General features: G+C 37.3%; 2 protein-coding genes across 3 annotated transcripts; one reads left to right on the top strand and one right to left on the bottom strand.

Annotated features, from left to right (window-relative positions):
- The first annotated feature begins 1,288 nt into the window (after nucleotides 1-1,288).
- Nucleotides 1,289-16,365, top strand: PYRB (PYRIMIDINE B). Of its 2 annotated transcripts, XM_086581998.1 has the most exons (7): nucleotides 1,289-1,499; nucleotides 1,811-2,326; nucleotides 2,409-2,548; nucleotides 13,252-13,425; nucleotides 15,484-15,720; nucleotides 15,823-15,932; nucleotides 16,074-16,365. In XM_086581998.1, exons 2-6 carry the CDS (start codon nucleotides 1,843-1,845, stop codon nucleotides 15,928-15,930), a joined length of 1,143 nt encoding a protein of 380 aa, XP_086438124.1. In that variant the 5' UTR covers nucleotides 1,289-1,499; nucleotides 1,811-1,842; the 3' UTR covers nucleotides 15,931-15,932; nucleotides 16,074-16,365. The 2 variants fall into 2 exon arrangements, with proteins under 2 accessions (XP_086438124.1, XP_086438123.1); XM_086581997.1 differs by lacking the exon at nucleotides 16,074-16,365 and having other exon boundaries at nucleotides 15,823-16,030.
- Nucleotides 16,366-17,295: 930 nt separating this feature from the next.
- On the bottom strand, nucleotides 17,296-22,117 carry ALE1 (PA-domain containing subtilase family protein). The gene is made up of 10 exons (XM_086581996.1): nucleotides 21,785-22,117; nucleotides 21,009-21,153; nucleotides 20,488-20,894; nucleotides 20,314-20,409; nucleotides 20,145-20,214; nucleotides 19,700-19,982; nucleotides 19,292-19,632; nucleotides 18,916-19,177; nucleotides 18,361-18,633; nucleotides 17,296-18,220 (listed from the first exon to the last, which is right to left on the bottom strand). Exons 1-10 carry the CDS (start codon nucleotides 21,970-21,972, stop codon nucleotides 17,808-17,810), a joined length of 2,478 nt encoding a protein of 825 aa, XP_086438122.1. The 5' UTR covers nucleotides 21,973-22,117; the 3' UTR covers nucleotides 17,296-17,807.
- Nucleotides 22,118-24,481: the final 2,364 nt, after the last annotated feature.

Below are 24,481 nucleotides of genomic sequence, written 5' to 3'. Positions count from 1 at the left end.
GAACAAGAGTACATTATACTATACATACATACATACGATCTATATAAATATATATTACACACTAAATTTTAACATATACAGTGTATTAATTAATTCCGGTTCGGTTTTAATTCCGCTATTAATATTTTTAAACCCATAACCGCTATAAACAGTTCTAATTCCGATTCGGTTTCGGGTAATTAGATACTCATACACACTCTAGCTCCCAAACATATATAGGATACTCACAAAGTAATATTTTCTTTGCTTGGGATTAAGAAGAGATAATCAAAAGCTCCTGCACATAACTGCAAAGTTTGGTGGACGTTTCTATTTTGTAGCAAGTGGACACATTTTAAAACAATGGAATTGAAAATTAAGAAATGAGATATGACAAAGTTCTGGTAAACACACCTGGGCAACCAATGGATAGACAAAGATTGATATGTGTACCACATACTTAATGGTTATGAACAATAGGTATGAACAAAACAGATATGAACAATAAATGTTTACACCCAAAACAGATATGAATATTGATTGTTCATACCTTCTACATATATGAACAATAAATGTTCATACCCAAAACATATATGAACATGATTGTTTATTTTTCGGGTAGCGCCGCAGGCGCGGCGAGGTCTCGTGGGCCGTAGGCATGGGCATATCCCAGTCTCTAAACATATCGTGATATTTATATATATTTTTTTGAAATCTAGATGAACAATCCGTGTTCATATAAAAAAAAAATATGAACTCAAAACAAATATGAACATTGATTGTTCATACCCAAAATATATATGAACAATAAATGTTCATATCCAAAACAGACATGAACATTGATTGTTCGTACCCAAAACATATATGAACAATAAATGTTTATACCCAAAACATATATGAACATGATTGTTTATTTTTCGGGTAGCGTCGCAGGCGCGGCGAGGTCTCGTGGGCCGTAGGCATGGGCATACCCCAGTCTCTAAACATATCGTGATATTTATATATATATTTTTGAAATCTAGATAAATATCTCCAAATATCACGATATATCAGAATATTTTGTAATATGATTACAATAGTCACGTCTAAAAATGTAAGGAGTTCAATCCTAATTTTGTTCAATATGTTCTTAACTGAATCAAAAATACATGTGAACCCAACAAAAAATAAGTAATGTTTTTCATCCCTTGTATCCAGTCCTTTCATTTTTCAAACGCCCCCCTAATTGTTAAATGCATGGGCATTTAAGGTGCGTGCAATTAATTATTTGAAATTGTTTCCAACTTTCGGTTCCTTTCCTTTCTACAGTGGGCCACTCTTTTAGTTCCTTTCCATTAAAGGATGGTGTGGATTTGGTATTTTAATGGAAAAAGACGAAGTAGCCCAATAGTATATTATTACTTGATATATATATATATATATATACGAGATATCAATCACCAAAGACAGGCAACAGCTCTCTCTCTCTCTCTCTCTCACTTCCTCTCTTTCATTTTACCGCTTCTGTTCTGACTTCTGAGGTAATGAATTCTTTCTTTGTTTTCTTTTTCTTTTGGCTATTCTTATTATTTTTTATTATTATTTAGATTCTCTGACAAATGAATCTTCGTAGGTTTCTTTTTATAGTTTATTTATTTATTTGCATGTTAGAATTTCAGAGTTTGATTCTCGTTACAACCACTAATCAGTGGATTTTGATTAATGTAAACAAACAAGGTTGTGTTTTTCATATGAACATTGGAGACGTTAACTAGTTTTTGTATACTAGCATAGCCGTTACTGATTTGAAAGTGTTGTTGGTTACTGATGAATCAATTTGTCGGTTTTTCAGGGGATCTAGACATTATTAAATCTTTTGTCGAAATGGCACTTTCATATTCGATTTCCAATTCTACCCTATGCAGCAGGGGTGGTTTGACTCTTCCAAAACTAGGAAGATGTAGCCAAGTTTCCATGTCCTCTTTCTCAACTCTCACATCCGAGAAGCTACTTCTTTCAAGAACCCGATGCCATGCGTTAGAAACTGAAAAGGTCTTAAATACTGATAAGGCATTTTCATTTTCAGCAGGAGACAAATTTCAGCTTCAAGATATCTTAGATGCTCAACAATTTGATAGGGATATACTAAATGCTATATTTAAAGTGGCGCGCCAGATGGAAGATATTGAGAAAAACTCACCAGGAAGCCAAATCTTGAAGGGATACCTCATGGCCACTCTATTCTATGAGCCCTCGACGAGGACTAGGCTTTCTTTTGAGTCTGCTATGAAACGCTTGGGTGGGGAAGTTTTGACCACAGAGAATGCACGCGAGTTTTCATCTGCAGCAAAAGGAGAGACGCTTGAGGGTACTACTATTCGTTTCCCATTTTGTCGACAATGTTGTAGGTTGTATTGTAATTTATTCTTATTTGAGCGCTTGACATGCAGATACTATAAGAACGGTGGAAGGATATTCTGATATTATTGTGATAAGACACTTTGAAAGTGGTGCTGCCCGAAGAGCAGCGGTAACGGCTGGCATTCCTGTTATTAATGCTGGTGACGGTCCAGGACAACATCCTTCGCAGGTATGCAGGTCATTTTTTATATCTTTAAAATAATCTAATGTACATGCTTTGTCTACTTTGTGAATTTTTTTACTTGGTTTTAGCTTCCATCTAATTGAAAGCCTGAATGCTTAATTAGGTGTATTCTTCAGTAACTGTTCTATATATATATATATATATAATAGAGTCTAGAGTCTATGATCAGAAAACATTAACCAAGGATGTACCACTGAAAAAGAGCCGTGCTAGTTTTTCAATAATGTCGAGTATATATGCGAGTATCAATTTAGTGGCCCACTTCTACATCTACCTTATTAACAGAATTGTTGGGTGTTATATCAGGAAATACATCCACAGATGAAAAGCGTGTCTTCGTAGTGACACATATCCTCTTCTTTTTCCTTATTTATTATTCTTTATAGTAATTTAGAATATTTATGCATGTACTAACTTGCAAGTGTATTGTATGCAGTCTTAAGTCTTACTTGTTTCTTTCCAGTTGGATTATTTACCCCAAAGAATTTATAGACGGTTGTGGTTAGTGAAGAATACAATCTACCCAATTTAGGCCATACATGGCATCTATCTGGCAGTTCTGAAATATTTCCAACTGTAATATACATATAAAGATAACTTGGTACAATAAAAAACTTTGGACAATAGCTTTGTAGGATACACGTTTAACTGAAATCTGGGAATAGGTTGAAACATTCTATTGTGTTAAACATCAATATCATTAAAACTGCTTTTTAGATATTTCATATAGAATAAAGGGTGAAAAGGGGAATCTAACCTCTACTTGAACTTGCTTACGTAAAGTATCCAAGAACTTGTTACAATTAACTTATTAAACATGTGATTGGTTGTTAGTAGGCTAAGACATGGGTAATGTACCGGTAAGGTATGAAGTATCTGAGGGGAGGAATACCGAAAATTGAGGTATATAACCTTCAATATGTCCTTGTGTTGCATCCAACACGGATTTTCAGTAAATATGGAGTGATGATTTTTCAAAGTTAGTAATTGATCCCACTTGCAATTAATCATATACTACGGAAACTCTTTCCTTAAGTTCAAAGTGTGGTAGACCAGCATTGATTGTCTTTTGAGTTGTTAACACGCGTACACTATTGTCCTCTCTAAAAGCTAATAAATGTATGTCTAATTTAAACAGTGGGAAAATGATATGTTTACAGTTGTCTTCTACCAGTTCTTTTATTTTGCTCTCTGTTCTTCCATTAATGAAAAGATACCTGCAAATATTCGGTATTGCATTTTGACATTTTGTCTTCTCCTTTATATCCTTTTTGACTAGTTATAGGCTTGTAATCCTTGATGACATGTTCTTCAATATGCGAATATATGAACAAAACTATTGAAAAATGACAATCATCTTCTGTATAAAAAATAATCACTTTTTAAAAGACTGCGGTGGAAATTATCAAGTTTGTTACCCTTTTACGACATAATTTTCCATGTGAAATCCGATATGTGATGAAATGTTTAGGTCAATCGGATTTTAAACTTGTTAGAGTACGTAGATATTGTACATGCTTGTGCAAGGCGTCACTGTCCTGACAAGTTGTGTAGGTTAGATAATACATATTAGATTTGGATGGACAATGTTGAATCATGATATATCTTGTTACTTCTATTCTTAATCTTACTATGTTTTAATTAGCAGTGGCTTTATTGTAAATCATCCTGTACTGGTAAGTTCTCTTAATTAAAATAATATTATGTTATTGAAGGTTTGACGCACTAAAAGTGCTTGAGATATGACCTCTTGAATGTACTGCTTGATCTATATCAAGTTTAGTCGTTTAAGGTTCGACTAAAGGGAGAATACAAAAGGAAATTTGACTGGTGTTTGGAGAGAGGGCAACTTAGTTTAGTTGACCAACAGAAAGACGATCCAGATAGAGGAAATTTAGTAAGAGGAAGATCAGGAAAAAATCTGGGAGTGAAAATGTAGTGTATGGTGGCTGCGAAAACTGATTTTAAAGATAGAGGAGGGATTGTGATGGGAAGGTTAAAACCTTTTTGTTTGAAGGGTAACTTCATTACCTCCCAAAAGATACAATCCTCACTTAGCAAGATGCTACATTCCAAGCTTACAACCTTCCTGGTAATACAAGACTTATAGACATTTCATTACAAGACAATGCTGTCCCAATTACATAAGAAGATGTCTTGAAACTTAATATATGGACTTAAGCAACTAATAAATTTAGAAACTAGCCACCTAATTGTATACTTGAAATGTCTAAAAATTTGTCTTACAACCAAAATATATGCATCAGATACTTTCTAAGAATTTTGGCAATCTGAAAACCTATGAAGCACGGACACCGACACGCGACACGGATACGTGGACACGACATCATTCAAAAAAGTAGGACATGGATACGTCATGAACACGTTAAAGAAAAATTATATATATATATGGATACGTCATGAAATTTAACTCTCTCCACTAAGTTTAAATCAAAATATGAAAACTAGTTTTGAACATGTCTAACTCTAAAAGATTAAACAACAACATACATGTCCAAAAGTGCAAGCTAATGCCAACGAAAGAAATAACAATTACAGAAGATTCATAACAAATATATATATAAACTTAAAAAGGACTTGGCAATCATCAAAAGTGTGCAGTTGTGCATTGTGCCTCTTTATTTCAAGAGCGAAATAAAACCCCTACCAAGTCATGTCTTTTTTTAAGTATTTTAATCGCTTTTTTAAAATTTAGAGTAAAATGTAGAAGTGTCCCCAGCGTGTCCATAGAGTGTCGAAAATTCTATAAATTAATTAATAAATCCGACACTCCAAATTGAGTATCCAACACGTGTCGGAGGTGTATTGGGGAGTGTCGGTGTCGGTTACGTGTCCGACACTGATACGTTGCCCTTAGAGGAGTGTCCGTGCTTCATAGCTGAAAACCCACGTAAAAAACGAACCAAAATGGGGTGAGAACTTTTCCCTTGTAATCACTCTGCAATTAATTAACTCTCTCACGCAAAGAGAAATGTTTCTCTCGCACAAATCACAGTTTTATTAATCAATCAACTAAATTTAGCCAAAGGCCTACAACTCAATATATGGACTTAAGCAACTAATGAATTTAGAAGCTAGACAGCTAATTCAAATTGTATACTAGAAATGCCTAAAAATTCGTATTGCAAGACAACTGTAATATGCTAAATAATCTCAAAATAACCAGTAAACCTAATTCTTTTCTTTTTATTAATTTTTTTTATAGATAATATATAAACCAATTGGGGTTCAAATCAAGGGTTTTGATAGAGTGCATCAGATACTCTCTAAGAATTTTGGCAATCTGAAAACCCACGTTAAAAACGAGCCGAGGGAGAGAGCAACTCTTGATCCTTTATTATATTGGATTTTCTACACGGGGATAAAGTATTTTATAAAATTTAAGGTTATGTAGTATTTCTTGGTTATGTAGTATTTTGTGGTATTTACAATTTCTTAGCTCTTGTGATGTCATGAGTGATTGTGAGAGCGATTTTTACTTTCCTGCGTTTTCTGCGTAATAAAGTTAGAGACTTGAGGGTATTAGTGGTATTCCAGTGTTTTCCTTTCTTCTTTTGGACACTTTATTTGATAAGGTTCTAGCGTTGGAGGGAAAAGTTTCTTTTTTGGGAACAAAATGGACAAGGGTTGATCGGTGCTGAACTTGAAAGGGGTTTCTGTGTGGTGCAATGCTTACATATTTTCCTTGGGGTTTTTTTAGGAAACTTAGAAGAAAGTGTTAACAAGGAAGCAAATCAAACAACCACAAATTAGTTGGTTACAGAAACGGTGGTTGTTGAGAAAGTGGGAACTCCAAAACCCACATATGCAGAGAAAGCAAAGAGTAGAATGAACCAATCAGTGGACGGCATCCTTGGTAAAAGAGGTGAAACACCCTCCATTAGGCTTCCATCTAAAGCCGTGCAGAAGGGTTTAGAAGCTTGCAAACATGCACTTGTCGTTCGCTTGGATATGCAGAAGATTAAACTAGAGGCCATTTGGGAAGAAGCAAACTCCATTTGGGGATCGAGTGAGCCAGTAAAAATTTCCCCTTTAGGTAAGGGGTACATTATTGTTCGTTTTTCGAATGGAGACAATTTCAAGAAAGTAAGTTTTGGGGGTCCTTGTTATTTAGGTATTCAGCTACTTAGATTATCAAATTGGTCCCCAAATTGTTCACCAGAAACACACAAACTCTGCTGCACTTGTGTGGGTCAAATTCCTGGGACTTAGCCTCGAATACTGGGAGGTTGAATCACTAATGTCCATGGGAAGAACTCTTGGGTGCCCCCATTCAGAGTCAATAAGAACTCTTTGGATAGAGACAATGGCTACTATGTGAGTGTCTTGGTCAATGTTGACTTATCTTGGCCAATTCCAGACAAGGTATTGGTTGAGGTGGGTGACAACTTCAAAATCTGCCAAGAAATACAACTGGGAAAACTTCCTAAATTTTGCAATCATTGCAAAATTGTAGGTCACCTTGTGACCAAATGTAGGCAGCTGAAGAAGGATTTAGTTGCAGCTCCTGGTTCTAAAGACGCTACGAACAAGGGGACAGAGGTGGAATCAGCGCAAAAAGAAACTATAAATATGTCCAAAAGGCAAAAGAAAAGATGGAGGAAAAAGAACAATAAAGAGGAGATGATTAATAAGACAAAGCACTGTCTTGGAGGCAAATGGAGTTGAAATTATTGATGGAGCTTTTAATGAGTCAGCCAGTGAAACTGTAGTAGAACAAGCAGTACTGCTAGTCGTGGAAGAGCGGGTCATTGTTGTTACAATTGGAGCTCTTAATGAATCAGCCAGTGAAACTGCAGTAGAACAAGCAGTACAGCTAGTCGTGGAAGAGTGGGCTGTTGTTGAAATTACAAATGGAGCTCTCACTGATGAAGTAGACACTGTAAATGCAGTAGAACAAGCAGCAGCTCAAGTCTTGGAGGATGGGGCAAACGGAGTAGTTGAGACTACTGATGGAACTCTTATTGAAGCAGCCATGAATACTGCCGCAGAAAGTTTATTAGAACAAGCAGCAGCTTTAGTTATGGAGGAATCAGTATCTCAGTACGGTGTCGACAATTATGTGGATCAGGACATAGAGGTGGTTAGCATGGGGGCCATTTTATCGGATTCAAATGTTGAGCTTGAAGCAGAAGTGAACTTTACAAAGAACTGAGCCGATGTAAGTGAAGAAGAAGGTAATCAGGACCCCTCTCATGGTTGGCAAGTACAACAGAAAAGGAAGAGCAAGAAAAACCGACTGAAGCTGCAAATGGGTTGCCACCTAATACCAGATTCAGAGGGATGTTAACACCTAGTAGTGTTTTTAAATGAAGATAATATTCTGGAATGTAAGGGGTGTAAGAAAACTTATAGGTGTAGACAGAATAAAGGAATTAGTTATGGTTAACCTTTAATTGTTTCTAAGCGTTATACTGTTAGCAAATTGGGATAGGAGTTGTATAGTAATATTGTTCATTATCATTCTCAGGATCATTTTGGTAATTTGTGGGTCATATTTAGGAGGGAACTGGATATCACTCACATATTCAACCAACATATTACTGTCATGGCAAAGGATTCTATGATCACCTTCGTTCATACTAATTGTCTGACAGCTTGAAGAAGAGATTTATGGAAGGATATGGAGGTAATGAATACTGGGGCACCATGGCTAGTCATTGGTGATTTTAATGTGGTGCTGACTTCCGAGGAAAAGAAATGAGGGAGACATCCTTGACCGAAAGCAATGGAAGAATTTTATAACATTATCAATGTGTGCGACCTCATGGAGAGTCCTTATGTGGGAATGGACACTACGTGGTGTAACAATCAGATGGGTAATAAAAGAACTTATTGCAAGCTGGATCGATGGCTTTTTAACAGTGCATGGCTTGATAAGCATTCAGGGTGGAGCTACAAAGTTGGGTGCAGGTTAGGATCTGATTGGCAGTTGTGTTAGAGTACCTAAGCCAGGGAACATACCTTTTAGATTCAACAGTTGCTGATCAAGACATGAATCGTTTATGGACTTGGTTAGGAACAGTTGGAATGTGGAAGTCATTGGTGCTCCCTTGTTCATTGTGGTGGAAAAAATGAGAAGTCTAAAGAAGGACCTGAAGATTTGCAATAGAAATGTTTTTGGTCACACTGACCGAAATCTTAAGATTGCTAAAGTATAGTTAACTGAATTGCAAGCACTTGCAGAACAAGATGGTGACGATGAAGAGTTGTAGATTAAGGTGGGAGAAGTGGAATTAAAACTTAATGAGGCTATGGCACAAAGAGAAGATCTGCTAAGGCGAAAAAGCAGAACCAAATATTTTGAAGGAGCAAGGAATACAGCCTACTTCCACACAATTTGTAAAATCAGACTTGGCTCATCACTTATTCTGTTATTCGTTATTCAAGATATGCAAACTGAACATGACCAATTACTGGAAGAACAGGAGGACATAAAAGCAACACATTGTGGATTTTTTTAAAAGCAAATTCCAACACAGGGAGGTGCATGTACATGAACATTTACTAAATCTGGTTCCTGAGCTAGTGAATGAAGATGATAACTCTATGTTGACTGCTATCCAGAATTTTCCAGAAATAGAGGGGGTCGTGTTTGCTATAAAAAGGGGAGCTCACCAGGACCAGATGAATTTCAGGGTGAGTCCTATCACCATTGTTGGTCTATTGTTACGTATGAAGTTTGTCGGGCAGTAAGATCTTTCTTTTTGGAGCCTCAGTTTCCTACTGGGCTCAATGCCTATTTCTTAACATTGATACCTAAAGAGCAAGATGCGAAGAAAATCTCCAGATTTAGACCCATATGCATGGGGAATTTTCTGGTGAAGATCATTTCAAAAGTGATGCAGCTGAGACTAAATCAAGTGGTGAACAAATTGGTTTCAAGTGAAAAAGCAGGTTTCATTCATGGAAGGTGTATTCAGTCCACCATTGGTCTAGCCTCTGAGATGGCCAATGAGATGAAAAAGAAAAGTCGTGGTGGTAATGTGGAATTAAAGTAGGTATATCCCAAGCATATGATTATGTAAGGTGGGAATGGCAAGCTGTTCAGACTAGATTTGGTTTCTCTGCCAAATGGATTGAATGGATAATGTGTATAAAGTCGACAGCAAATATTTCAGTTATTGTGAATGGGGAACCCTGTGGATATTTTAGCGTGGGCAGAGGACTCAGACAAGGGGACCTCTTTGTGCCCCCTGCTATTTGCATTGGCTGAGGATATACTAAGTAGAGGAATAATTTTTTTGAGAGATTGAAGTCAAAAACATGCATTGGGCCAAGTCACTTGTTATTTGCTGACAATGTTTTTATTTTTCTAAACGGCCACATCAGGGGAATTAGGAAAATTTCTGAGCTTCTACAGAGTTATGAACAAACTTCTGGGCAAGTAGTGAGTAAAGAGAAAAGCAAAATATTTAGTGGTGGTATGACACGGATAAGACGAGATACTTGAATAGGAACTGGGTATTGTTTCCGGTGTATTTCCAGAAAGGTACTTAGGAGTGCCAATTGTACAAGGAAGAATCTGCTCTTAGATGCTTGGTAGACAAGATAAAGAAAAGAATCTCTAGTTGGGAAGTTGCTTTCATTTCAAGGGAGAGCAGTGTTGATTAAATCGGTGCTTAGTAGTACTCCAGTTTATAACATGGCCATTTATAAATGGCCTGTTAGTCTCATAAAAGAAGCCGACATTATCACGAGGAATTACTTGTGGTCCATTGTGAGAAAGAACACCACCATTAGTTGGGAGAGATGCTGCAAACCATGTCAAGAAGGGGGACTAAGGCTGAAGAGGCTAAAAGAAGTGAATCTTAGCATGTTAATGAAGTTAGTGTGGCAGATTCTTAATGGTACCGATGACTTTGCAAATTTCATGAGAAGTACATTTTTCCCAAATAATTTGCAGGTCATTAACCATTACAAACCTTGTACTATATGGTGTGGAATGAGATGGGCATTGAAGGAAGTTCTCCCTAGAACTCAATGGGTGGGTAGTGGGCGACGGTAAAAGAGTTGATCTTTGGAGAAATAACTGGCTGTGCAGGAAGTCCATTCAAGAGGTATGCAATCTTTCAACAGAAGCATTGTAATGCAAAGGTAGAATACTTCAAGATAACCAGTGGATGCCACCTTAACGGTTTGAAGAATTTCTTAAGGAGCATGGTATGGACACTACAGTCATGCATCAACAGGTAATTCAACTACCAGATTTTAGAGTTTGGTGTCCCAGTAACAATGGAGTGTTCTCTGTTGCTTCAGCCGTTGAGGAAATCAGAAGGAAAGAGAACAAAGTAGCTTGGAATAGATATAGTGCAAACATGTAGACCCAATGCGCGTCCATGATAGCATGAAAATTGATTAACAAATGTGCAGCTACTGATGAGAGGATACAAAGAAGAGGTATACATATGGCAGGCAGATGCAGTGTGTGTAAGTGCAATGGAGAGGACCTAATCCATATTTTGTGGACATGTACATTTGCAACGCAGGTCTGGACACATAGCTGCGAAGTTCAGAACTGGGTTCGATTTTACAAAGCTGAAGGAGGCAATGAATACGTTAAAAAATGCAGGCTCCAGTATCAAACACTTGTGGCGAGCTGCAGTGATCGGGACACTTGTTGGACTGTGGAAGCACGGGAACAGGATGAGGTTTGAGGACAAGCTGCAGAGCTTTTAATTTTGCAGGAATCATGTCAATTTACAGGTTCAATGTGCTGCACACTTATCTAATGGGTTCATGAAGGATGGTCGTGATGGTGTCATCCTTCGGAATTGGGGACTGGATTTGAAATATGGTAGAGCGCTGTGGATTAGAGAATGCAAATGGTTGTTACCACCATGGCAGCAAATTAAAGTGAATGTTGATGGAGCTGCCTTTGGCAACCCTGGTGATGCTGGTTGGGGAGCTGTATTCAGAGATCATTTTGGCATGTTCTTACACTGCAAGTACAGGTTTGGGTGTCAGTACAAACTTTGTGGCAGAAACTTTTGCTATTTTGGAAAGTTTGGAGATTGCTGCGAGTGGGGGTTGGCTAAACATATGGGTTGAGTCAGATTCTGAAACGGCATTGAATGCATTTAGCAAAGAGCTGGCTACAAGGTGGGCTGTGTGCAAGCAAAAACTACGGTATCTTTTGGTGTCCCACACCTTAAGAGAAGCAAATTTTTGTGCAGATAGTGTTGCTAAGTATGGAGCTAGTTTAAATGTGAATGAGCTTTTTTCGTGTGAGGGGAAACCACCGTGGATATGTAAATGGGAGGTCCCTGATGCTACTTATTTGAGGTTTGGATGATGTCTAGATGCTGTAAGTCATAGTTTTCACTATGACACATCTAGGACCAACACTTGTAACTAAATTTTTATTATTAATATATAAATACAAAGCTTACCTAGCAAAAAGAAAAAAATTAGAAAATTTGACTTACTAAGTGGTTATCACTTAATTAATCTGCGTCCATGGGATGAGTGGAAAGAAACTTATAAAACCAAGGGTGGACCGCACTGCCACTTGATCTTGCCACACTCCTTCCACTTTCATAAGCCTAATGATTGTCACTTTACGTCCTTACCTGAATATGTTTGTTGTTGTCTATTTTATTGAAATATTGATCTATATAGTAAATTATTCTGAAACTGAGTACCTACAGCATGTTGAGACCATCCTGGATGTACACGCTTTAGCTGAAGAAATATCTTTCCTGATTGGTTTAGTAAATTTCTTTTTGTCTACTCAGTTGGTATTCGTGGCGATGATTCTAAGGTGCAAGCTGTGTGGAGTGGCCCACTCCCATAAACAGTTTCCAAAAGAAGCTTTTATGGGCTTGCCACGTTTTACAGGCTAATCATGCAAGGGTTTATCTGTATCATGGCCCTTATTACTGATTTTATGGAGGGTGGCTACTGTTCTGACCTCGCCTGATGCCAATGCTTTTTTGTGGTTACCTGTGACTCTTGCAAAGTAGGTGTTAGTTTAGTGTTTTTCTACCTCAAAAGCCATCTCACCATCCACCTCTACGGTTAGACTTGATCCCACATGGGAATAATAATATGCTAACAAACTATATCTAATATTGACGAGACTTCATTATATGTGTTACCCTTATTTGTAGCTTATATAATAGTGATAGACATGATGGTATATTGTTGGTACATACATGCAGTTGGCATACTTGTATACTTGTTCATGTCAAATACTCGTCTACTCTTTTGAATGAATGGACTACTTGTGTTTGTTTTGTCTCTATTCTAATTTTTTGGTTCTTGGAACCTTGATATCACAACTTCTAGACGTTTGTAGGTTGTGTAGTATATTCAATGTTTATGGTGTTGATTGGAGTCTATACTTTACAAAGAATGGATTATATTCTTTAAGCAGAATCTGGTATCTTTTCACTAGAATCTCATACAAATATCTTATAACATAACTCGTCTCATGTAGAAGTACTATCTGATAGGTTACACTGTGATGGCTGCCACATTCTCTTCCTACTTACTAGTTCTCGGTAGATTTATATTCTTTATTGTAGCTTTCCTAATTCATATTTTCGCTAGGTGTAAAAAAGCTCTGTGAAAACTCGGCCGACATTATTTGGTGTTTTTAGTTATTGGTTATATAACTTGTAAACCTTATGTAATTCTCATTGCTGGTTTTGCTCATTGTTTAGGCACTTTTGGATGTGTACACAATTGGAAGAGAGATAGGCAAACTGGATGGTATTAAAGTTGGTCTGGTTGGTGATCTTGCTAATGGAAGGACAGTCCGGTCACTGGCTTACCTGCTTTCCAAGTATCAAAATGTGAAGATATACTTTGTCGCTCCAGACGTAGTAAAAATGAAGGTAATATACAACCATTTGGAGCACTAATTAAGTCACAGTAACTTCTTTTAGGATGAAGATTCAATGCATAATTCTATTATACTTGTCTTTTTTTTTTTTTTTTTTTAAAAAAACAAAAACTACCCCCATTTAGCATATACCAAATGATCGTACAAAGCAGTCTGGAATCGGTCATAACTTACTTGGACTGACATCGGTACACCTTTACTTCAAACCAATTGAATTTCCAACCTAGCCAATTCAGCCATGATATAGCATGGTGAATGAATCTCCTAGGGCAATAAACAAGTTTGAGGAAATTAAAAGACTGCATAAGAACTCTAACTTCCTCCAAAAGACTCAACAGACACCAAGAGACATCACTGCTACCACCATTTAGCATACAAACCAGACATTGACAATCATAACAGACCACCACGTTGTCAATTCCCAAGTGCAATGCTTTGGCCAGTCCTTGCTTCAGTGCTTGCAGTTCTGAATCTTCTGCGGAACTTGCTGCGACTGGCTTGCTTGCTGCATAGGTTATTATAGCATTTCACTTATTAACAGTGAAACCTAAGTTACATTGACACGGATACATATGTCCGTATCCGACACGAAGATGAAGTGTCTGACATGGCGAAAAAATAAAAAATTGAGGTATATCGCATACAATATGTGTCCGTGGCATGTCCAACACGTATTATTTTTGAAATATGGTGTCCATGTAGCATAGGGTGAAACCAATACCAGCTTTCTGCGAAATATGATCAAAGAAAGCTCTTGCATATGTTGTTTAGGTACTAGGTATTTGAGGCTTATTGGAGGAGATGTTAGTATAAATTTTTTGATGCTTGGGTATGTGAAGGGGATAAGGGTTTAAACTTTAAAGGTTGGGTCAAGGGTAATGTTATTTCAATCCATCCATATGAAGTATATTAGCTTAAACAATCAAATTAAAGATTACTTCATGCTTATGTGCAATGTGCTGACACAGACGCGTTGACTCAGCTATATATCAAAAAGGTAGGACGTGGAAATTAAAAATATTTGTAATTTGATTTTATTTAATTAAATCATATTTGTAATATTTTATATTAATTTTAGTTTATGTTAATTAAACATTAGAAATTAGTTCATATGTATCATAAATTGATAACCATTCAAGATAAACAGCCACAAGATTAAGTGGTGATGTGTGCTAGTGAGTGGTGGTTGAGTGTGGTGCTGGTGGTGATACACTGGTGAGTGGTGGAGTGTTTGTTGTGCTGCGTGCTAGTGAGTGGTGGTTGAGTGTTGAGAGTGGTGGTGCGGGTGTGAAACTGTGAGTGGTCGACTGGTGGTGAAGAGTAAATGGTGCTGTGATAGGAGAGGGAAAAGAGAAAAGACGAGTGGGGGAAAGAATAGGATTAGGGTTAGATTGAGAGAATTCAGTTTTTTTTTTTTTATCTTTATTTTTTTTATCTTTTTTGTTCTCTAGTCAAATGTCCCGTGTCCTGACCATGTTGACCACCTCTTGTCCTGTGTCTGATTCCGTTGACTGTCCTGATCAAGTTGACAGTGTTAGACATGCGTCCCCGCATGGTGCGGACACAGATCACAAACCGCCATGCTTCTTAGGTGCTAATTGCCAAGTGTGCAATGACCTTAGTGCCAACAGCAGTAACACTGAAATGGATATTCCACAAATCAAATCGCAAAGGCAAAGAACTAGCAAACCATATTTTAGAGCTCTTGGGACAAGTAAGGAAAGCATGCTCTGCAGTTTCAAAATCATTATTACATCTAGGACAGATATTAGTATCACAGCAATGTCTATTATGAAAAATATTTCTAGTAGGTAATATTTTATTCATGATCTTCCAAACAAAGGTTTCAATTCGAAGAGGAGTATTCAGTTTCCAAGTTCCATGCTCTTTTTAAACATGTACTAGTATTATTCACATAAACATTCATAATACTAGTATTATAAACTAGTATTTTCTCTGTATTATACTTGTCATTCATTGGGACGGACTTTAGAACATAAAATTAGAAAGCTAAGTGGTGGGTGGTTTTGACAAATCTTTCTTACTGTAGGATGACATTAAAGATTATCTGACTTCAAAAGGGGTCGAATGGGAAGAAAGCACAGATCTGATGGAAGTGGCTTCTGAATGTGACGTGGTTTATCAGACACGAATTCAACGTGAGAGGTTTGGTGAGAGGATTGACCTGTATGAACAAGCTCGAGGGAAATACATTGTGGATAACAAAGTATTGTCTGTGATGCAGAAACATGCTATAGTCATGCATCCCCTCCCCAGACTTGATGAGGTACGTAGGTATAAGGTACATTGATAATGATGCCTAAACCGTTCCACAAATTTGAACTTTTTAAAGTATTCATTGTATTTTTGCTTTCCAAATGTTGTGCAGATTACAGTGGATGTTGATTCGGATCCAAGGGCTGCATATTTTAGACAAGCGAAGAATGGCCTCTATATTCGCATGGCTCTTCTGAAGCTTTTACTAGTTGGGTGGTGAAGGTGTAATATCACATATCTGCAATTTTGATAGATAATGCATAATAATGTCAGATCTTGGTAGTGAGACTATAATAAAATAGTATAGTTATTACATATAATTTGGCCGGGTTCATTATTAGTTTCGTGTTGTAATCTATGCAGTTGGAAGGCACAAGCGCTGGCTGAACACGAGCCAAAGCTAGGCCTGAGTCTAGGGGCCTCTAGATGCGAGGCCTAAGGGGTGAGCCTTTGACTGCCTTGGTGATTGTCAAATTAGAACAAGAACAATTGTCATCTGTTTTCATAGGGTGGCGTACGATGTTTGCCCGGGTGCGAACCACTTCAGGATGCTAGAGTCCTCCCGGCTTGTCATCTTCTTTACGTCTCTTCATGCTCTTAGAACATTTATTCTTTTATTATCGAAAAAAAAGAGAATATTTATTCTTCAAAATAATTTTGCTGAATCATTTCAGAAAAAACCCCCATGCATACACAAAAAAATAGCCGCTTCTTTTTCCACCTCTTTAACCAATCTCTTAGCAATTACATTTAATCCTTCAGTGTATGCACTTTATATCATGATTTATTAGCTGCGCATCCAACTTTGATACAAAATTCGAAGTGACAGAGCGTAGCTTTAGTTGACATAAACAGTTTGCGTTCACCTAGGAGAGTTGGGAAGCTGCTTTACCTCGTGATGTTGTGCTTAGTGTTGTCAATGGATCGGTTTAGGTCGGGTTCTGAAAAATCCAAACCCGAATGAAAAGAAAATTGGGAACCGAAACCAATAAGAAAATTAAGAACCCGATATCGAACCGAACCGAACTTATATATTACAAGCTGAAACCGAACCAATCCGAACCAAAAACTATAAAATCAATTAAATTCTAAATTAAATCTATTAATTTCAGCCACATAATTGATAAATATATACAAAATTAATCATAAATATTACTAAAATGTCATTTTATCGGTTCGAGTTCATATCGGTTTGGTGAGAACAAACCCAAAATCAAACCAATATCCTATCGGTTCGGTTCGATTTTGAGTCGATGAAAAACAAACCAAATTACCAAAATCCAAACCGTTTTTTATCGGTTTGGTTCGGATCGGTTATGGGATTATCGAAACCCATTCACAGACATAGTACTTATGCTCATAGTACAAAATATCAGGATATGGGTATTTATCGATATTCAATTTCTCGATATATATCGTAGATATATTCCCCTCTTTAGAATATTTGACATTGTTTCACATGCAAATATCGTAGATATATCTAAAATATCAGCAAATATCGTAGATATTATAGATATTTCTTGATATATAATAATACATTATTTATATTTATTTGAAATATAATGGAAAATACTAAATAAAATTGTTACATATACAAAATATCACCAAATATCGTAAAATATATCCAAATATCGTTGAAATATCATTGATATTTGCAGTCGTATATATCTCTAAACATATCGTGATATTTATATATTTTTCTTTAAAATCTGGATAGATATCGACAAATATCGCGATATTTTATACTAGGCTTGTGCTTATAGTTTTCATATTTCCTTATTATAGACTAATTACAGATCATTCTCTTCTCATTATAAATGAGTGGGTTAACTAGTATTACCCTCTATTAGATGAGCCAATTAGGATTTCTCCCAACTAGATGGGGGAAATTAAGGTTTTCTCTCTGGGTACACACAAAAAAAAAAAAATCAATTTGAATTGAACTTTTTTTTTTTTTTTTTTTTGTACTCAGTAAGAGACCCTAATTTCCCCCATCTGATTGGCTCATCTATTAGGCGAGTACTCCATTTATTGTTACAGTATAAATGCTTATATTATAAAATGACCTTTTCCCCAGTTTGAGTAATACTTCATTTATCACAATACTGAAACTGGGAGAACTGACAAGTGTATTCTCACTATGTGATTCAAACTTCCTGTGAAAACAATCTGACCAAAGCTGAAGCTGTCAAGTACTTTAGTCACCTTGAGCTTGATTTGCAGATCTTGGGTACTTTCTGGGGTTATTCTGAACGTGGATGGGTAGACATAAACCTCTACTCCTTCTGGCTGTAGAACAGAGCATGAATATGTTTCTGGTTTTCTTTCCACGTTCTTGACGGTCCGTCGTACCAATCTTGACCCACTCAAGGCTGATATGGTTATTGATGGGACGTTCAGATCTGTGGGGTAGGCATATGTGTTGTTGCATGAGGCACCGGTCATTGATTTTATTGTTGTTGCATTGATGTCCGGAAAGGAGCACAAGAAGCTTATATACTCCTTAAAATCTGGCATGGTCTGAATGTCAGTGTCCTATTACTGAAAATAAGTTCCTGATAGTTTGTGGATCAAACTGATCTCAATCTTAGCATCCATATAAGCCAACAATAGTGTAGTCCCTATGCTAGCTACTAAATTAACAGGTTACCTGATGAAAACACAAGACCTGGATCCAGTGCAAGGGTTGGGTTTATAAGGCCGGCTCCAAAATCAAAAGGTGTTGAGGGATATACACTTGCTACTTGTGATCCTTCTGCCAATATTATTTCTCCAAAATTGTCATACTTGGATGCTGTTGTAGAGATTGCAGAGGCTATTATGGATGGAGTCCATGAAGGATTGTATTGCTTAATGAGTGCGGCAATTCCTGAAACATGAGGAGCTGCCATGCTTGTCCCAGATAATAGCGCAAAAGTATTTCCTGTGCATGCAATCAGAGAAGTAAATCTCAAACACAAAACTTGAATTTTCTTCACGACCATCACTGTGAACTTAGTCATCGTTGATAGTTTCTTTATATTAGTGAGTGTTATGGATTTTCCTTTTGATAGCTTTTTCTATTTGACTCAAGTATAGATAACCTGGACTTACCAATATGTTTCATTTGTTTGTTGCTTTATAAATGGAACTTCTAGTTACTGACAGAATGCAGAGCAAGGGAAGGAACACACACACACTAAGGACTAAACAAGAACTTCTTTACCTTCTAAAATTGGATCTAAGATGCTAATGGGGCTCCAAGCTGCCCATACCTGGTCTCCCAGAGCAAGAACATCTGGCTTGAGTATATCTGCTAAGTTCCTGTTGGCATCAACGATGTTTGGTCCTCTCGCAGAGAATCTGCTAACAATGGGTGCTCTCCCATGGAAGGAAGCAACTCTTCCTTCACCTATTGATGCTCGACCCTTGTATATGGCTCGACCTTGGCGTCTTTGTGTATGTTGTTCATAGTACTCTGAGAGGATCTAGCACAATCATAATAACAAAATCCAATATTATGCTCTTTGGAAGATTGGGTGTTTGCCATGAAGATTGAGTGTTTATAGCGGCAATTATGCCAATGAGGTCTTAAGAAGTACCTGCACATCTGCGATCTTTGGAATCATAATGCCAGGAACAGAGAAGGGAATTGGTTGTGCTAAGAAGTCTCCATAGGTGGGATTTGCAACAAAAGCAAAACCCATGAATCCTAGAGCCTTGGCGGTGTCAATAATAGCAGTTACAGTAGAGGTCTGGTTGTAAAACCCAGCCGAGAATGTGCAGATAACGATGCTTCCCTGCACCACTACAGGGTTTAATGCCTCTGGGTGTTGGCACTCTTCAACATACTCTGGTGTCCGTGGAAAACTCCCATTTATCTTCACTGCATCTTTAGCTAAAACCAGCTTAAATTGGAAAAGACCCTTTCCAAATGTTGGTCCTGTTTGATCATAATTAGATTCATTTTCAAAACCATTAACGCAATCCATTCTGGAGTTAACAAATACCTGATAATCCAATGCCTTTTACTCGTGTGCCATTTCCAAGGATAAGACTTCCAGGAAATCTTCTGTCTGTTCGGCAAGCAGCTACACCCACTGCCCAAGGGCTAAAGGACACAACGCTGGATGGCTCCGGTCCATGATTCCCTGCCGCTTGGATTACAAAGGTTCCAGCACGTTGCGCAAACAACATGAAAATTTCGAACACACTCAAGAAAGAGATTGTATCTTCGGGAGGTTCGTCTGGTCCAATAGAAAGTGTTAAGATATCAACTCCATCTTGAGTGGCCTGCAGTAGCATACTATACTTAAAAAAGGACCCAACCTCATTCAGAAAAGACTGATAAGTATACTTTGTGTATGTGCATCCGAAAGGTTAGAAAGATATGGAATGATCAAGTACTCTGGTTTTTCTTTTGTTTACTATAGAATGAGAAGTACGAAGGCCTACTTGATCAATTGCAGAAACAACATCTGCTAAAGTTGCCACGGTTGGATATATCGCCTTATAAACAGCAATCCTGTTGAAGATGATAGATTACAACATAAGCAAATTTGGTTTACGAAACTTTATTTGTTTATGATGCTGTACGTTCCCAATAAAATCATTTGTTTATTACCCTGCACGTGGCGCCATTCCGCTGGCCATGCCATACAAGAATCCGTTCATGACCACAGGGACACCTGAATTCCCTGCGGCAGTTGATGCTACGTGACTGGAACAAACGATTTCACATCATAAAAATGTAGTTGTACTCTTAATACCAAACTGAGAAAGAGAGAGAGAGTTATACCTCCCGTGTCCAACTGCATCAAAGGGTGAAAGAAAATCTACTGAAGCATTAAGAGAAGCAACAGCTTGAGCTCCAGCTGAGAAGTACCTTGCTGAGACTATTTTACCATTGCATGAACCCCTAGGAAACTGTGGACCTACCTCGCAACCACCACTCATAAATCGAGAATTGTTTGATAGTGTAAAAGGTTTCATAGGATCATAAGCGAAACTTGGATGCCTCGGGTCAATGCCAGTGTCAATGATTCCAATCACAACACCTTCTCCACCATTGTGATCTCCTCCTCCTCCTTTAGTCCATACTCCTACTGGTAGTCCCAAATACTGGGGACTGTAAGTTGTCATTAGCTTAGCGCCTCTATCCTTCTCCACTAACTTAACGCCTTGAGCTGACTTGAGCTTTTTAGCCTGAAAAGTTGCAAATATGATAATCCCATCCACCAATCTTAACTTGTTAAGTCCAAATGATACGGCTACCAACACAAACAATCACTTTGTTGAAGAGAAACATGAGATGAAGACCTGAGAAGGAGTGGTATGAACTGCAAAGCCATTAACGATGTGCTTGAAGCTATAAAGCTTGTTGTAGCTCCCAAGCTCTAGAGTGCTCCCTAGAATTTGATTATGAGAATCTACCAAGTGTTTTGCATGGAATTTTGAAGCTTCACTAACACCATAGAAGTGTCCAAGTAAGTTAGTTTGATTCAAGCATTTGTTAACCTGGCAAACCTCACAATATATGGAACTTTGTGCAAATGTAAACCACGGACATTATTGTATGCACCAATGCAAGCAAGTTTATTTTTCCCCCTTTTTTTCTCTCATAAAATTTGGCATGATCAATTATCCATATGAGAGAACAAGTGTATAATTCAAAACTTCTTGGAAAATGTCATGAAAGTTTCATTATATTCATGAGAAACAAAGATGGAAAGTATCATAAAATTCTCAAAAAGGAGACAAAATATAAAATCATCATTTTGTGAACTCCATACTGCATGTCTGCATGGTATAGTAGTCTAGGACGGAACTTTATTTCGTTCTCAATAACCAAAATCAAGATTGCTCAGTTAAACCTCACTAGCTGTGTCATTGTTCCAAGCAAAATATTAAATGATGTTAAGCATTTTTTCAGTCAGTAGCTTGGATATAAGATGTATTTCTAGGGAATTGTATACCTAAAATTAGGCCATGAGCGCGCGCACTCGAATTTACTTTCATCATGTTTTCTCCTTAAAAGGATTTATATACGCAACATAATTCCATCTATGAGTCTATGACTAAACAACACTTCTCACCTGTTTGGGTCTGTTCGTTTTCCGTCTTTATGATGCGCTGCATCTTCGCAGAAAGCAACTGGATCTCCTTCAACCAAAACCAGATATATTGCTCGTTGTTCCTCTGCAAAGTCGGCAGCAATAATCATTAGCATGACTAGAACTGCGCGTGCATGTCTTGATGAAGCCGTATGAACCATCCTCGACATATTTGCAGCCGAATTGGACAGAATTTGTGTTCATTTGAAGAACAAAATGAAGATGAGAAGCGTTGGTTATAAAACATGTAGAGTGATTACTTAAACACGTTGGTAAGCATGGAAAAAGCTGTACTGAAACAATTTATATAGAAGCTTGGTCATAACCGTTACCTTTGTTTTGTTTTCTTTAGTAAAAGCAAGTTTCGAAAGCAAAATAGAGGTGAGAGAAATGAGAATGTTGCATAACCACTTAATTAGCAACTCACGTTGAACAGCACTCTATAGTCCTTTAGTTGAAAATTTGCATGCACAACCTTTTTTTTTCAGAAAAACAAACAAATATCATGCATTTATGGCTTTAGAGCAGGTACAGTACACTTGTAAAAATCAGATTGTCTAGCAAAAGTAGTTGAATTGCGCGCAACACAAACTCCCTGTATGCTTATATGGACAAAAAGCGCCACTACCATACAAAAATGTAATGAAATGATTCAGTACATCCCTACACCAAAACATACACGTACATTTTCTCTCTTCTCCTCATTTTGATTATAGGTAACTGTAGAGAAAACTCCGTTTTTTTCTATCTGGTATGAAGGGCGCAACCTGTGCTCAGTTTCCACTTGGGCAAGGCGCGACCCGCGCTCATGAGATTTTGACCTCCAGTGTTTTAAAGCGACCTGCCCCTTTGCTTTGTTCGGTCGAGGGCGACCACCTCATGAGTTATTTCAGCATGAATTTTCCCATTTTCGGATGTTTTTGGAAATAGTATAAATATAGGTTTTTTATGTAGAAACCTAACTTTTCCAAAACCAAGAAAGAGAGAGATTATAAGAAAGCAATTCTTTGTGAGTTGAGTGTTCATTCTTTGTAAGTGAATTGAGAGACTTGTAATCTGTTACTCCGGACATCCAGTAAAGCTTGGAACTCGTAGTGTGGAAGTAGGCAAATTGCCGAACCACGATATATCTCGTCTTGTGGTTTGTTCTTCCTTTACATTAATTGTTTTACTTTATATGTTTGTTATTTGATATTGAGAAGTGTTGGAATATTGCTTGGAGGGTGTTGAAGTCTTGTCTATTGAGAAAGATCGATCCTTGTATTGGATTGATCCGTTTTGTTGTGGGTAAAATTGTTTCCACAGTTATTTATTCACAACAATTGGTATCAGAGCGTAGGTATACGACCTAAGATTTTGAGTTTAGTGTTCGAAATTTGTGTAGAAAAGGTGTTCGATTAAATTCCGAAGTGAATTGTTTTTTTTTGGGTTATTGTGTGTAACTTGAAAGATGGCTCCCAAGATGTCAAACACAAGGTTTGAAGTAGAGAAGTTTAATGGGAAGAATAACTTTGGGATTTGGCAAGTCCAAGTAAAGGACATCTGATAAGTGCTCAAAAAGTGCAATTTAACCCTCGATTATGCCTCTTGTTTAGCCATCTTAGTGGACTAATAGTGTTTGTAAGTTATGTTTTAAGATTTACAGGTGAAAAAGAGAGTTTTGTAGAATAGTAGAGAAAAAGGGGTAAAATGGAGCAATTCGGAGCATTAAGGATCACATGGGAAGCCCGTGGACAATCATGGAAAAGGCCAAGGAATTGAAGCTATTAAAGGTGTGACTTGGACCTATTTTAAAGCCTATTTGGAAGCCCAAGGCCAAAGGATTCGTTGCTTGGACCAAAGCCAGCAAAAGAGGATAAAAGGATAGAGCAGAAGAGACAAAATAGGCTTACGCGTCTGGGACACATGAATCGAGTGTCCAGACGCATTGATTAAGTTTGGGACACATGAATAGTGCGTCCAGACGCATGAATCGACACTGTAGCCAATTCCTTCTCAGTTTTGGAGATAAAGTTGGACTCTGGAAGAAGTCTATTTGTATTAGGAAACAAATGACGGTTTGGAATGCTTCTAGAGCTCATTGTAACCCCTATAAATAGAGGACCTAAGTGCCTCATGTAATTGGCCAATTCACTTATATTCTTGTCTCCAGAACTTGAGGCAGAGAGAGATTAATAATAAAATATCGGTTTTAACTAGTCGAGTCTTAATAAATTAGTCTTTCTAGTCTTATGTTCTTCGACTCTTCTTCTTCTTCGTTCTTCGTGTTCTTCCTTCTATATGGAAGGCTAATCTTCTCTTTCAAGGGAGGAGATGAAGCCGCTGCTTAAGGTTTAATGATTCTTCCGGTTCATGATGTTCTTCAATCAGTTAGTTCTTTATGTTTTTAGTTATTAGTTCCATTGCCCACACCAGGGGATGGAAGTATAGATTAAGGTTTTTATTTATTACAATTGAATATCATGCTAGTTTAGGGTTTTATTTATTGCAATTGAATATTTGCTAGTAACATGCTTTTATTTATTGCAATTGAATATAATGTTAGAATAGAGTTTTATTTATTGTAATTGAATATTATACTATTATTCTCTACTTTTATTCTAATTGTGTAGTGTTTTAGAGTAAGGGAAGTATTCTTTTTGTTTGCCTTAGATGGTGATTCATTGAATAGCTGCCCAA

Source organism: Coptis chinensis, chromosome 9 (assembly GCF_015680905.1).
Source record: "Coptis chinensis isolate HL-2020 chromosome 9, ASM1568090v1, whole genome shotgun sequence".
Classification (NCBI taxonomy): domain Eukaryota; kingdom Viridiplantae; phylum Streptophyta; class Magnoliopsida; order Ranunculales; family Ranunculaceae; genus Coptis; species Coptis chinensis.
This window is presented reverse-complemented; position numbering and strand designations above follow the sequence as displayed.

Excerpts from the sequence above, each read along its gene's own strand:
- ALE1 (XM_086581996.1), bottom strand. The coding sequence starts at position 21,972 with ATGTCGAGGATGGTTCATACGGCTTCATCAAGACATGCACGCGCAGTT. Across the intron at positions 18,634-18,915 it reads CTTAGATCCAATTTTAGAAG|GAAATACTTTTGCGCTATTA; the intron begins GTAAAGAAGTTC and ends TTGCATGCACAG. Across the intron at positions 18,221-18,360 it reads AGGTCTTGTGTTTTCATCAG|ATTTTAAGGAGTATATAAGC; the intron begins GTAACCTGTTAA and ends AGACCATGCCAG.
- PYRB (XM_086581998.1), top strand. The coding sequence starts at position 1,843 with ATGGCACTTTCATATTCGATTTCCAATTCTACCCTATGCAGCAGGGGT. Across the intron at positions 13,426-15,483 it reads CAGACGTAGTAAAAATGAAG|GATGACATTAAAGATTATCT; the intron begins GTAATATACAAC and ends TTCTTACTGTAG. Across the intron at positions 15,721-15,822 it reads CCCTCCCCAGACTTGATGAG|ATTACAGTGGATGTTGATTC; the intron begins GTACGTAGGTAT and ends AATGTTGTGCAG.